General features: G+C 32.3%; 1 protein-coding gene across 2 annotated transcripts; it reads left to right on the plus strand.

Moving 5' to 3' along the window:
* The first annotated feature begins 3,333 nt into the window (after positions 1-3,333).
* LOC139505618 (protein angel homolog 2-like) lies at positions 3,334-14,874 on the plus strand. Of its 2 annotated transcripts, none has more exons than XM_071295109.1 (4): positions 3,334-3,468; positions 10,852-11,078; positions 12,278-12,347; positions 13,301-14,871. In XM_071295109.1, the coding sequence occupies exons 1-4, from the start codon at positions 3,366-3,368 to the stop codon at positions 14,230-14,232; spliced, it is 1,332 nt and encodes a 443-aa protein (XP_071151210.1). In that variant the 5' UTR covers positions 3,334-3,365; the 3' UTR covers positions 14,233-14,871. The 2 variants fall into 2 exon arrangements, with proteins under 2 accessions (XP_071151210.1, XP_071151209.1); XM_071295108.1 differs by lacking the exon at positions 3,334-3,468 and adding an exon at positions 7,207-7,915 and having other exon boundaries at positions 13,301-14,874.
* The last annotated feature ends 1,331 nt before the right edge of the window (positions 14,875-16,205 follow it).

The raw sequence follows: 16,205 nt of genomic DNA on the forward strand, positions 1-16,205 counted from the left end.
TAGTATGATTAGGTTGAGTGTGTATATATATTTTCGTTTGGACTTTAAGCAATAAAATGGTTCAATACACGTTGTTTTATCTCATTTGATTTCAAATTGTTCTGTTTTGCTCTACGATTTCTTTCTTTCTGCAATCATGTCGGTAGATGAATATATCTTTAACGATCATCTTTAACATTTTAATCAACAACAATTTCCTTTCTTTATTAATTGTTGGGCTTAGATATTCATTCAGCTTTGAGCGTTCCTGATCCAGAAAAGTGCTTCGGTCGTAACTTTTAACGTTTTGTTTTCATTTTTTATCGTTTTGCATGACGATCGTATATTGCCTTGTATCAATGATTTCAGTTCTAGTATTGGAACGGTAGGAAATCTGAATTCATGATCTTTTTAATAAGGATTTACATAAACTTACCCGGGTGTAAATTTTGTATTTGCGCCTGACGCGCGTTTCGTCTTCAAAAGACTTATCAAAGACGCTCGAATCAAATTAAGTTTTAAAAAAGCCAATAAAGTCAAATTAAATTAAAAAGGCAAAAAAAATATATAATAATAAACATTAACATCCAACTTATCGTTCTTGTTTTGTAAAAGCTGAACACATTCATCATATTTATTATAAACGTATACCATAAACATTATTTCCAGCCTTCATATTTATGTAAAAGTTGCCGCTGTACATTATGCCCCCGTCTATCCATTTGTAGGCGTCGGCATTTTGAAAATAAAATAAAAAAAATTGAATAGTTTATATTAGCGATAAATGGTAATCTTATTTTGGAATCTGATATATAAATATTGTCACTAAGGTGACACTTTTTTTTTATTTTTTAATTTAATTCGGTACTTCCACGAGGGGCTTCAATAATGGTACATAAAAATATTCTGAACCCCAGTTTGATGAGAAAAAAATCTACATGTGCAAGCGGAACACAAAACAAATATCTGAATCCAGATTTCCCCCATACCTTAAAGTGTTAAATTTTGAACCAAACAATTTGATCAATAGCGATTAAAAAAAAATAATAAATTAAATTTTAAGCGCTTAGCGCGATTTTTCCCCCACTTCAATAAAACAACCATATTCCCACTTTTGAAGCTAAATAGTTGCTCCCTTAGACAACGTTTGGACTGATGCTTGTAAAAAGTATATGCATTTATCATATAAGTAGCTCCATTAGGGACTCTAAATCAACCTCTGTTTTTAAATAGCAAATAAAAGGAAAAGTTTTTTTTTTCATGTATCATTTTTCCATATTTGTTATTTATGCATTTTTAAGTTATCGTACGATAATCAACTTTGAGCAAAGTAAAAGAACACGAGTACGTCCAATCAGAATTGGGCGTGTAAAGAGAGTGCGACGCTGTCAGCTGCATGATGGATTTTTCCATTTTTGGCCATACACCAATGTTGCTCTCGAAAAACCAGTACATTGTAAAATGCTGAGCATTCACATACAGAACGCTGAAAACTGAATACTAGTATTTGAAAGTGAAGTAAATATAAGAACCAAATCAATTGAAGAGGTGTTTCGCCAAAATGAAGTTAATCTGATGTACAGTGGTTGTCGTCTGTTGATGTAGTTCATACGTGTTTCTCGTTTCTCGTTTTGATATAGATAAAGACCGTTGGTTTTCCGTTTGAATGGTTTACGCTAGTAATTTTGGGATTTTCTTTTGTTTCTTTTGTTTCTATTCTGCAATAGGACTTGGATTTCTTTTAAAGTGTGTTTAACTGTGTGAATGTTAGTTCATTCTACATTGGCTAGAGGTAGAGGGGGAGGGTTGTGATCTCACGAAACATGTTTAACCTAGGCCTGTCGCATTTGTGCTCCTGCATCTGCCCCAATTTAGGAGCCTCTGGTCTTTTTGATGCCGGTTTAAATAGGTTTGAATATTATTTTTAATAGATGCACAATCTTATAATTTCAATACTGTTATCCCATGTGATGTTTAATATGTTAAAATAAAAATAAAAAACGACTTCTTCTTTTAATTTTTAATTTTGTATTTAAAAATAATTTGATATAGTTAGTGCTATTTATTCCTAACTAATGCTGAGTTCACACGTAATTCGAATTCGATTCGCGTTAAATAATTCCATAATTCGAATTAGTTTAAAGTCGCATTCGAAACGTTTTACGTCCTAGCGTCAATTCTAATTCGAATTACAATGCGCGTCAAATTCGCTTTACTGTCCAAACAACGTTAACTTTTAATTCGAATCCACAAAAGCGTATTTCTTATGCGAATTGGATAATTCGAATTAGCCAATTCGAATCAATTCGAATTAAAAAAGAAGAGTGTGTGAACGCGATTAGCGAATTCGATAGCATTCGATTCGAATTCAATTCGAATTAAATGTCCGTGTGAACGAGGCATTAGAGTGATTATAATCAGTGTCGTGTTTATATGTTTCCCTCTTTTTGCCCCTTTTTCTATTTTTGATATTTAATCAAAAATTTAAGATATCAAACTTTGAAAAAGTGAAATAATCAAAATTGCACGTTCAGTTCAGTATTTTCAAAGTTTGATCAAATTTCTAAACTATCAAATCTAAAACCGAAATTTAGAATTTTAATATTTTAACTATTAGGTTAAAATTTCAAAATTTCAAAACTTTAACACAATTGGAATTTTGATATTTTAAAACTTTGATCAAAATTCCAAAAATCTAAAATTTCAAAACTTTTTAAAACTTTGAATTGAATTGATAAGTGTTACACGGACCAACATGCACGTGTATCAATGAATACAATTCATCAAGAACTATTCAACACTGCATGCTGAGCCGACGGTTATTTCGATTTCATGAAAGGATACCAAAGGGACATTCAAACTCATAAATAGTCAAAAATAAACTGACAAAGCCAAGAAAAGGACAGATAGTACGCATACAACATAAAAAATAAAGACTGAACAACACAAACCCCCCATTGACTTGTAAACTGGGGGTGATGTCCAGCCAGGTCACAGCTCTGGAAGGGTTAGCAGAATCTGCTCCACATACATTATTGGGGCGCCCGTCGCGTTGCTCATGTTTGTCAGTACAAATTTAATTCGGTTATGTCACATTCGGGCAAAGGGTACATATTCGCTATATCATCTGTGAAACGGAGAAATATGCCAGACCGGTCAACCAACTCGTGATGGTGATCGCAACATTGTCACCGCGGTGAACAATGATTATGTAGGAGACCATGCATGTTCAATGATTCTCTTGGAAAACTTTTGCTAAACCATCACATGCTGTTCCGTGCCCTTATGGCGCATCGAACGTAAATATGTATACACGTCACAGGCGTTGTTAGGGTATTAGCAACGCCGGTAAGGGAATGGGGGGTCTTCAACAAATGAAATGATTAATGTTACGCTTCCTTTATAAACGATGTACACAGAATATATTGACCAATAAGATATACATAAGGTATATAAACATGTCTGGGAGACAAAGACACAAGTATACAGGTAAGTTAGTACATATGTCGTTTGACCTTTTCTATGTAAAATTATTTGTATCTTTGGGTTGCTGTCTCTTGTAGGGACATACAAAAAGTTCACTGTTCCTATAATATAGCACATATTTATATAATCGGCATAGTAGGTCCGCGGGGACTAGTTATAAAACTGAAATAAATAAAATACCCATGCAGGTGTCACAGTGGAAAAATGGACAAAAATTGATTTGAGACTTTTCGGACATTTTGTAAAAGATTTTGTAAAATCACTGTTTTGTTATATTTGCAATATTTCATTAAGGGATTTTGTTATTTTTATTGTGCAAGATTTAAGTCAAGTTTAGAAGATTAAGCTAATCCAATTTCATGTTTTAATTTGTTTTTCAATTAGCGACATTTTACTTCAAATGATCTATTATTCGTCTATGACAGGCCAAGATAAAGTCTGTATGTTCTATTGTTAAGTCTATTCAAGTAGTTTTTGGTTTGTTATATAAACTATGTTATTATTTTGATGGGGCAGATTGGATTTAGTATATAACACTGAGCAGTTCCAACTCTGTACAACGTCTTTTGTTACAAGAGCTAGTCCCAGAGTTAAGGTCCGTGCAGACTTGTCATACTGTTCATTGTGTGTGTGTGGTTCCAGGCCAACACATTTCCCAGTCACAGATACACCCAGTTTCTATTTGTGACACAGGCTTCAACGATTGCCTATATTATCAATATTTTATACATGTATGTCAATGTCTGCTTTCTAACTTGTTAAGAAAAGCTTTTTATGATCATATTCTAATAGGTTGTAAAATTTTAAAGTTAAGCACAAGTGCCAAATTTAATTGGCTCTTTATTCAAGAAAACCTAGCGGTACTGAAAAGTATTGCAATTTATCATGATTAATATATGTTTTGAACTGAGAAAGCTATCAATATAGTACAGATATTGTTTTATGTAACATGTTGTGAACATTTGCCTGTTAATATTAGATATAATTGTTATGCCCTTTTTTCTTTTAATATATGTGTGGCTCTGATCTGGCTGTGGTTTAATATCTTAGAATTGAGATGATTATATCCATATCTGTTTAACAGTTTATGATGTGAATTCAGTCGATGCACTAGAAGTTGGTTTTACCAAAAAAAAAAAACAAAAAAAAACACTGACAACAAAGATTGGTCATAAGTACACTGAATTATTCGTGACTTACGATCAGTCTAAGTCGTAAGATTTTTTTTTGTGACACCAAATACATGACTGATGTGCCTTCGAAAATCGGAGTTTTGTGTAATAATTGGTGATCTTTGAATCAAGGTTTCTGTCTAATAAATGAAAGATTTGGAGAAACTATTTATTTAAAAGTGAATGTTTTGACCATGTGGATTTGACATTTTAGTAGTGTCTACTGTTGAAGACAGTATATGTTACTCTATATATATATGTGTGTGACTGTTTATTATCTCTTTTAGTTTATTGTGTCATTAGATAATTTAATGTCTCATTGATGTATATTCAACACATTTCTTTAGTGGTGAACCGAAATTCTAGCCATGGTCACTTAGTCAACGCGTTATTAAAATAATGATAGATACAATGGCTTTGGCTTTGGCTTTGGCAAATTGTGCAATGCAAGACATAACAGAATTACAATACATCCATCAAAAAAATAAATCTGCTGGTTTTAAAAGGGGAAAACCGTTCAGAAAAAAAAGTGGGATTATATATATAACACCAGGCCTTTTCCTTGTATGCAATGCACCTCCCAAGAATACACGACTTGTTAATTTTTTGATACATTTCAATAAATATGCGCCTGGAATATATTAAAAATAGTTATAAACCAGAGTTAGATTACGTGTCCGGGTAGCGTAATATTTGTTTTCGCTTTATCCTGCTTTATGACTCTTTACAAGATATCTCACTTAAATCAAGGGAAAATTTTGCAAAGACTAAAAATGTAAGCCCCCTGAAGTTGGTCATGTTTTGTGGTTTATCCGGCTTATTTGGCTGTCCAAATCGAATTAATTTTGACTTCGTTTCAAAGACACAATTTTCAAACCTTAAAATGAAAATGCATACTCAATAACTCATAATTTTATCTATCAAGTTCAAATTATTAAAACGTAACAATGTTTGTATACACCAAAAAGTTTTATTCTGGCTTTGTCAAATGCTAATAATTACATTAGATGTATGTTTCATTATAATATATATTTTATTCTGATTGGCTAACTGCACATCACTTGTTATTCCGTAAGCAGTTGCATTGCTCAATACAACTTTTCATTCATGATAACACGTGCTCCAACAATAAAGTGCACAGGTGAATTAAATAATAAAATATATAAAATTCGTGTTTTCATGATCATAGCTAAAAAATGTAATTATAAGTATTGAATGCTTCTTTTTGTAACTTTATAGGGTTGTAAAAGCGTTGACCGTGCGTACATTTTTAGGATGAACTTCATACAAAATGTACTTCGGTCAACGCTTTTACATCCCAATAAATTTACAAAAAGAAGCATTCAATTCTTAAAGGTGATTTTTTCTGACTGGACAAATCCCATCTTTTTAGCACTTCTATGCATTCAATATTGCCAACATTGTTACTTCTATGTATGCAGATGCAATAGTATTTGGTGGGAAACATTCTTTTTAGTGTTTTTTTTCTCTCCATTTATTAATTTTTTTGTTGTCAGTGAGTCCGCAATAGGAGGCAACTGCCTACATGCCTCTATGTAGTTTACGGCCCTGACATCATAATATACTATGATGATATATCTGATTTTTCCAAATAGGCCGCTAGCTAGGAAATAATTGTGCAAAGATGCTGGAACCATAGCGGCATATAAAGTTAACCAGAGATATAAATAAAGTAGCATATGTCTCTGCTATATAATTATAAACCCTTTTCCATTCAATATAACTATAGAACCTTCTTTCCCCCCCACTACGGGTAGATGTAAAACATCGCTCCTGTTTACAAGTGGATATAGAATCTTTCACTTTGTACAAACAGCATATACGTACAAAATATTTAATTGGTGTTCTTCTTCTTGTTACAAATCCTTGTGTGTTTATGATTGAAATTTAAGCCGGTGGTTTATGCTGAGGTTAATGACATTATTCGGTAATAAAATTAACGGTACCAATTGTCTTGCACCAGATGCGCATTTCCACAATACATGTCTCTTCAGTGATGCTCGTGGCCAAAATATTTTAAATCCTTTAGCTTATATAAAAAATGAAGAGCTATAATCCAAAAGTTCCAAAACGTATTATAGCCAAATCTGTGTAAGGAGCTTTGCATGAGGGAGATATATATACATTCCTTAATTTATAATAATTTATTAAACACGGAATTTAAGACCCGTAGTCGAATTTAAGACCCGTAGTCGACTCGTGTGTTATTATAATCAAGGACGAAAACCCAGTACATGCATGACAAAGGAGTGATTGATAAGTGGTTGCTTTGTTTATAAAACTTTTCGGCACACTGCCAATGTTTTCAAAATAAGAACATTTAAGATTGAATGTGAAAGAAAACTAAAAAAAACATAACAAAGGGCCGAAGTCTACGAAAATATATAACCATGCGATAAAACGTGTTTTAAAGTGAAACTAACATTTGAACAAGTTACATTTATTCATTTTTCTTCGGAACAAAACATTTTTTTAAAAATAGCACGTGTCAAAGAATTATTCAATATAAGGCAGCCCAATAGTGAAACACTACATGTACATGAATGATGTAATATTGCCAGTATTGGTGAAGTTATCCTATTTTTAATCTTAAAAGTTAAAGGTCAAGGTTAAAGCTTATTGGGTTTTTTAAACCTTAGTAGTATCATGATAAGTATTTTTAGAATGGATGTCAAGCTTAAGTCACTAGTGGTATTGACTTTGTATGAGAAAGATGTTTTCAAAAATGCAGTGCAGGCTTTGTATATTGGGGAGACTTGTGAATCAAAGAACTGTTAGTACCATATCATTAAATACATGTACTAGTTCAAGTGTAAGTAATTCCTGTGAAATGGAAAAAGATAATTTGTTAGATAAACACAAATGTTATAATCAAAGACAAACAGTGGAAGGCAGAAAATCTAACATTGAAAATTTGGACTTGTGTGGATCAGAGGAAAAAGGAATGCAGAAAAAGTGTAGTCAAAAAAACGTTAATGTATTAGACGACCCAGCTGTTATTCAAGTTGGATGTATTATGAAACCTTGTACAAATGAAGTACAAGAGGAAATATTTCAGTATAAAAAGGATCGTTATAATCGAAGATCAATTCCATTTTCCTCAGGGTTATTGGAAAACAGCTTTCATGAAACTGTAACTCAAAAAAGAAAAGTACATTTGTCTGGAGAATCTAATTATAAAGTAGCTCGAACCAAAACTGAAGAAACTCTTGAACTTGCTGAGGAGATAAAATGTCCAAACAAGGTTAAACAAATAGGTACATGTTTATTTTCATTTTATTACATGTGGAGAGTGTGAATGCATTTTATTTAACATGTTTAACTGTAAAATGAAAAGGTTTTTCTATTAAAAGACATGAATATTATATTTACAAAAATGTATTTCATTAGGTTAATTATGCAAAGTCACAGGCATTCATACATGTCCATGTACCATTTTCTTTAAACAGAAATTTAAAACGAATTCCATGTAAATCATGATTATCATGATATCAGACGTTAAAACACCTTTAAGATGTAAAACCACCAAACAGTACATGTACATCACATCCAGTTTCACCTGGTCCGAGACCACAATTATTTCGTAGTGCATTTCTTTTAGAACATAAATGAAAATAAAAAAATCCCACTTGCGTTTTTTCAAAGAACATTTTACAGTGTGTTGTACTACTTTTGGGACAAATTATATCAAAATTATAGAAAACTTCATCGTCTCTAACTCAAAATATGGACAATTTTATGTTTAGGGCATCTTGAAATCTTTTGACAGCTTCCGAAGTGCTAATTTTAAACCTTTTTCAGCTGGACCAAATCACTACTTTCCTTTAAAATTCTGGACCCAAATTTTTTTACAGTGTAATTTCACCCCCTACTTGCAATTTGAGGCATTAAATATGGAGAAATAAATTTGGAAGGGGTATAAAAATTAATGGCAAGTGACCCACTGTCAACACTAGGGACTATATTTGTAACAACGAAAATCAAGGGATGACAATGGTGGTCTCGGACCACCTTTTAAAAATAGGAGAAAAAAATGAAAAAGACAACTCAGAAGTATTTATTAAAAGCAATTCGCTCAGTTACAAATGTAATGGGTTTGAGTGCTAATGAGACAACTCTCCATCCAAGTCACAATTTATAAAAGTAAACCATTAAAGGTTAAGGTACGACCTTCAACATGTCAACATGGAGCCTTGGCTAACACAGAACAGCAAGCTATAAAGGGCTCCAAAAACTACTAGTGTAAAACCAACCATTCAAATGGGAAGACCAATGGTCTGTATGCCAAGCAATACAAATTTCGATATATCATGTGTATATCATTTATATGAATTTTATCCTTCTTCTGTGAGTATAACTTTATCAGGATACTGATCCAGTAATGGCACAAAAGCTTTAAATCTCTGCTTAAAGCTTTATATATTTCAAAAGGTGAAACACTTGATGCATCATAAGTTTTGTGTTCCTTGTAAACAAATTGTTTTCATTTTTATGTTTCAGCAAATGTTTATATTTGATAATTAAAATCTATGTTTTTAAAATTGTGTACCATGTATTGTGTTTATTTCACTTGACTCTTTAACTTTAGGCTCCATTCAAGGTTAACAGGTCTGTCAGACAGGGTTCACCTGACCATAACCCCATTCCATGGACCAGTGATCAACATTTAGATTTCCTGGTCAAGTCTATATTTTCAATACACTACATGCCGTTAGATCTGCATTTTGCACTCAGTCATTATGCCCATAATAGGGTTAGGCAAAACTTTTTTATGTCCCCTATAGATTCATGTTATTTGTTAACATGAAAGCAACCCATCGACTATAATAATCAAAAGATATTCAAATAGCAACACACAGCCCGAAATAACAGACCTGCGTCCACACAAGCCCAAAAGAGCACTAGTCTACAAAAGCTTGAAATAATTATAGAGTAAAATAAAAAATATATGTACACAGAAATAATAACAAATGTGAATAACATGTACACAATAAGCAGATAAGCTATACATTTTCTGTACTTCGTGTGAAACTGAATGTATATACAATGTATGGTCGGGGTAATTAACACTCTGTTACAGTTTACCTTTAATACTTCTAAACTTTTCATATGGTATATAAAAAAAGAAGATGTGGTATGATTGACAATGAGACAACTATCCACAAAAGACCAAAATGACACAGACATTAACAACTATAGGTCACCGTACTGACCGTTCATCAAAAAGACACTATCTCATATAGGTAATTTTATTATTATATTATAATAAAAAGATAAGCTAAATAAAAATTAGAAGTTTCACCTAGTTAATTTTACTTACTTGTCAAAACTATAATAAACACATTTTATACCGATGGTCATTACCGATGGTCTATATCGATTTGTTATTATGAGTGAATGGCAATATGGCGACTTAAAAAATAACTTCCAAAAATTTCTTAGTGAACAACATTGCACAATTAAGAAGTAACTGGAAATTAACATAGTTCATTTAAGTGGTTTGTGAATATGATGTATTGCAGTCATGTTACGATATTTGAGATCTAGAGCTTCTTTTAAAAAAAACCCAGCGTAGACATATGGGAATGGCCCAAGACCTTGGTGTCACTGTACACAAAGCTACAAAAAGGCTAGCTTTTAACTCACAAACAAAAGGTGTAAATGAAAAGGATCGTGCACAACCAAGACTAGCAAATGCAAAAAAAACTATGATACCGTATGGAAGTAAATGGCACCCAAGCCTTCATGTAAGAATGTAATTAACGATGAAAACTAACTATGGCATCAATATTTAATTTTTACGTGGTATTTGTATTATAAAAATAATACATTGTCATGATACCATCATTTTTTTTTTTTTAGATAAAGTTTTTGTATTATTGAAACGTTTATAATGTAATTTAAAAAAAAAATACCTATATGGTCCAAATATTCATATGGTCCGGCCCGTTAATAACTAAAAGAGTATTATACTCATAATGGTCCAACCATACGCATACGGTCGGACCATATGAGTATACGCATATGGTCATGACCATACGCCCATACGCGTATGGTCCAAATACTCATATGGTCTGGAACATATATATATATATATATACATGTAGCTATCACTACCAGCTATACATATTGGTGTTAGAGGTCTTATTGAAATAACCCACATGACCCATGTCTTTTACATTGTATATTACAGATATAGAGTATGGTGTGAATAGACAGTGGGAACTGACCAGATTAGGTATAGAACAGCTACAAAGACCCAGACCTGGATTTGAATTTACCATAATGTCATACAATATCCTGGCTCAGAACTTATTGGAGGACAATAAATATCTATACAGAGAATCCCCACAACAAGTTCTAGACTGGAAGTACAGATCTGAAAAATTGCTGCAAGAGATTCAAGCTCTAAATGCTGAGGTATTGATGATAAATCTTATGGTGCGAAATGAGTACAGATATATCAATGCATGAGTTCCACAAATTTACAGATCTAACATTGTTGGGCTATTAATAAGAGGAAATATAACATGTATAGAACATGTACTGTGGATTCATTAATATTCGTTGGATACCAATTTTCGTGGATTTCGTGGGTACCGGGAAACCACGAATTTAAATATTCAACGAATTGCAAATTTTCTAAAGGAATATAGGCATACTTTGTCAAAACCACGAAATTAAACATCCACGAATATGCAAGTTTTCCTCAAACCACGAACATTGGTACCCACGAAAATAAATGAATCCACAGTATATGCCTTGTGAAGTAAAATATTTAAATATATTATAGGGACACCAGGCACTGTTCATTATGTGTATTGGCATACTATAATTTGACTCTTTCATATTTCCCCCCACTGCTACATATTGCTATTTTTTTTTATATAAGTTCAGTCATATGCATTGTCACAATGAATGACAGTCATTAAAGCAAAATCAAATGCAATAGAATTCTAGAAGTATTATGGACTAGATAGATATAAATGTGTACCACTTAAGTAAATTTCCTTAATATTAAAACAAAAGGAAGACCTTGCTCTATTTTTTGGCTCATTGAATTAAAGACAAGTATTTGTCTGAAGACTTCCTCATTTGAACAAAAGAGTTATTTTGTTTAAGGATGACAACTTTTACTAATCTATTCATTTATCTTAAATTAAATATATCCTGTAATTTTAAAGTAATTATATCATTAAACATTGTGTTAAATAAAAGAAAAGAAGAAATTTCTGATAATATTATATATGTTATTATACATGAATGTATGAGCATTTGTAAAATAACAATTATATCCTATTTACAACTTTAATAATCTGTTTAGCTAAATAAGAGTTTTTATACATTATGTGTAGGATACATAAAGCATATTACAAATCAAATAATCCTCTTATATATATGATTACATGACATGTACAACAATTATTTTAAGTATCGGGGATGGGGCGGGGGGTTAGGGAGTTCTAAAGACTGGAAAGTCATTTAAAAATTTGTAGAAAGAATAAAAAAAAAAGTGCTATCTACTTCATTTAACTAGATTTTATACATGTACATTATATGGATAAAAGGGTATTTGGGGTACTGAAGTATACAATACTTTACTTTTAATTTACTTTCAGATATTATGTTTACAAGAAGTAAACAAACAGCATTACACAGTATTCCTGGAACCTAAACTGAAACAGCTGGGTAAGACATTGAGATAGACATGAAATTCAGGGGCGGATCCAGCCATTTTAAAAAGGGGGGGGTCCCAACACAGGATAAAGGAGGGGGTTCGAACTATATGTCCCCATTCAAATGCCTTGATCGGCCAAAAAAAAACAAGGGGTTCAAACCCCCGGACCCCCCCCCCCCCCCCCCTGTATCCGCCAATGAAATTATTGATTGGAGACAATAAATACCTTAAATAAATTGAGGTCCTTTGGCTGTCATATTCTTATTAAAACGGAACAAGTGGTTTGAATAGTAAAATATACTGATAGTTGTAAGAATTTTTTAAATTAGTGCAACTAGCATTACTAGGTAAGAAAGAAGTGTTTTGGATTCATTATTATTTACTGGATACCAATTTTTGTGGGTTTCATGGATATAGGCTGGGTGGACCCTATTCAAATTGTCAAAAAATTACAATTTTTCTCTAGGCTTTGTATGCAGTGATTGGTAAATATCCAAAAAAATGCTAGTGTTCCTCAATCCACCAAAAAATGATAACCACAAAAATAAATGAATCCACAGTATTAAATAAGCAGAAAGGAATTGATCAGAGCAAAATACAAGCAGAATCTATATACATGTAAAAGGAATCCGAGGACCAGATAATACAGTTTTAAAGCATGTCAAATTTAAAAATGAACTCTTTGGTTTTTAGAACTTTCTTTGAGAAAGGATTCACCCAAGAAATCATAAAACATTTGCTGAACATAATGCAATTCTTTCAATTTAGTACATGCATAAATCATGGTGGACAGGAATAGAGACATGTTACGTTTCGTTGAAATTTTTCTGTTTTTGTTAACATTTGTATATTTAGTAATATTTGAATTTTTGCCGAGATTCAATATTTTCACTACATATACTACATGTACATGATGTATATAATAAAAATCCATGGATTAAAATTACTTAATTTTTTTTTTCAGGTTACAATGGTGTGTACGTCAAGAGAACTGGTGACAAATTAGACGGCTGTGCAACATTTTACAAAAGAGAAAAATTTACTTTGGAACAGAGTGTTTCTGTGCCTTACTATAAATCTAACTATAGTCTGTTGGACAGAGACAATGTTGGTCTTGTTGTGAAGCTTCGACCCCATAAACATCCATATTCTGAAGAAGATTCTATTTGTGTAGCTAATACTCATTTATTATTTAATCCAAGGAGAGGGGACGTTAAACTAGGTCAGGCCATGTGTCTTCTGGCAGAAATCGATAAAGTAGCGAAAACCAATAGAAATCATCGTTGCCAGGTTCTCATTTGTGGGGATTTCAATGCCACACCATTTAGTGACTTATATAAGTTCATGGTTCAAGGGTTCTTGAGATATGAAGGATTACTTACGAGGACTATATCTGGCCAGAGAGAAGGGCAATATGGCAAAGACAATTATTTATCAAGAGATTTTTTCCCGTCAGATGTAAACATTTCAGACCAGTGTCAACATATAGAAAGTGAAAATAAACATGCTGCTAGGAGATCTCATCATCAGGAGAACTATGGACATAGGAGCAATCCAGCTGTGTCACAGTCTTCAGGGTGTATATGGCACAAGTTGAATTTAGTATCAACATATCGCCACACTATAGAAAGACTGGGACATTATGAACGTGAAGTCACCACACAACACAGTGCTGATGCTTGCACAGTGGACTATATATTTTACAGCGTCCAACACAGGAACGTGCATACACGACGAAACAAGCACACTACTAGCAATGTTTTGGAAGATAAACTCAGATTATTAGGTCGCTGGGGCCTTATGTCATCCAGAGAAATTCAAGAACTTGGAAATTTGCCAAATCAATATAATCCTTCTGACCATTTACCTTTATTGGTTAAAATGATGCTGATTTGATTATGAAAAGGGTGCTTGTGATTTCATTTTGATTTGAATCTTTGATATTCCCTATTGGAGAATCCTGCTTTTACTTTCATTTAGTGCTAATTAACAGTGCATTTTCTTACTATTTTGACTTAGAAGTTTTTTATACTTTCAAAATATGTGGTACTGTGTACATGTATGCAGTGTATGTAAATTTAGATTTATCATGGTCAATAAAGATGTATAACTGTACAAATGTATACCGTAAGTAATTTTGTAAGTGGGACGATAAAAAGAGTGAAAATTTTAATGCATTTTCAATTTTCATTGATGCCAAACAAACATCAAAGTCAGGGGCGGATCCAGGCTTTTTAAGGGGGGTTCCCAACCCAGGACAAAGGGGGGGGTTCCAGCTATATGTCCCCATTCAAATGCATTGATCGGCCCCAAAAAAAAGGAGGGGTTCCAACCCCCGGAACCCCCCATCCCCTCTGGATCCGCCAATGAAAATTGCAAATAAATCAGCTATATAATCATGATAATTGTTTTCTTATCTGGATACACATAAATCATGTACATGTATATATAGGTATTCATTAATTTAAAGACACATATTATTTCTCAAATATGTCATGTGTAGTATTATTTTAGGGCAGCTTTAATACTCCATAAACATACATTTTTTTTTATTTCTCAATACATGCATGCAGTATTAATATCCATATAAAAAGCAGTATTAAAGGAGGATTTAAATGCTTATATATTTATAAATCCTAAGTATGTTACAGTTAAAAATGCATTTAAACTCTTATTACATGTCTGAAGTTAATAATGATGAAATAATAACAGTCACTTATAATCATGCTGTTTACAAATTAGGAATATTTAGATACATATATATGCATGTAATATATGTATTTTCTAATTTCAGTATTGAATCGAAAGGTTATACTTTAAATAATCAAAATCCTTTCACAACTAGTCTAGACTAAATGGATTAAAACTCAGCTTAGAAAATGAAGGTTTAAGGTGGTACCTAACACTACAGGGAGATAACTCTGTAAAATCAGCTAAACGTTTTAATTACATTATGTTGTTAGGGGAATCTTAAGCTTCTAAATGATCAAAATTAGTATTATCAAACTGCTATTTAACCAGTGTATTTTTTCTGAAAAAAACGGTTGGTTCAAATTATTTGATTTTTTTATATTTTTGTCAAAGGGACAAAGTATGTACTTTGTAAAAAATTTATGAAATTTAAACGAGCCATATTTGTTTCAGTGAAAGTGTTGGGTACCACCTTAAGACCGTAGTGTGACCATCAATGTTTGTGTATGTGTTTGTTAGTTTGATTGATTTGTACCAGAATTGACTTTTATTTGTTTTTCAAAATGCATAGGTACCAACAAACAATGAGGTAAAAGACCTTTACTGAATATCTTTTTACTTTCTGATATATGGTAATGAATTATCTCCCCTTATAAAGGAAACAGCAGTACTGTTAAGCGTTTAGTTGAATTGTCTCCAACTGTCTTGGAAATTGTGTTTGTTAGTTTGTGTTTGTTAGTTTGTCACTGAACTATATCATGTATATATACACATGACATATTTGAGAAATAATAGACTTATGACATCATGCATTGTACAATAATCAACTTTCAAATACATGTATGTCAAATTGTTTTAAATTTTGTGAGAACTTGTGTGGTTTTCAACTATGGCTGAAAATTTTGCTGACATGTAAATATATATCTATTTTGCAGTCTTTAGAACTTCTGTCTTGGTTGTGTACAAAGAGTGGTAGCAGAACCAATGTTTTGAAATGGTGTTTTTTAACATCAACCAACTGCTGAAAGAGAGATTTTCTTTTCTGTTGTTTTGAAATTGTTTTCTTTCAACCTTGATTCTTTTTTATGCCCCATTTATGTGCATTATGTTTTCTGGTCTGTGCGTCCCTTCGTTCGGTTGTCCTTCCGTCTGTCCTGCTTCAGGTTAAAGTTTTTGGT

The sequence above is a fragment of the Mytilus edulis genome, unplaced genomic scaffold (assembly GCF_963676685.1).
Source record: "Mytilus edulis unplaced genomic scaffold, xbMytEdul2.2 SCAFFOLD_1025, whole genome shotgun sequence".
Taxonomy (NCBI): domain Eukaryota; kingdom Metazoa; phylum Mollusca; class Bivalvia; order Mytilida; family Mytilidae; genus Mytilus; species Mytilus edulis.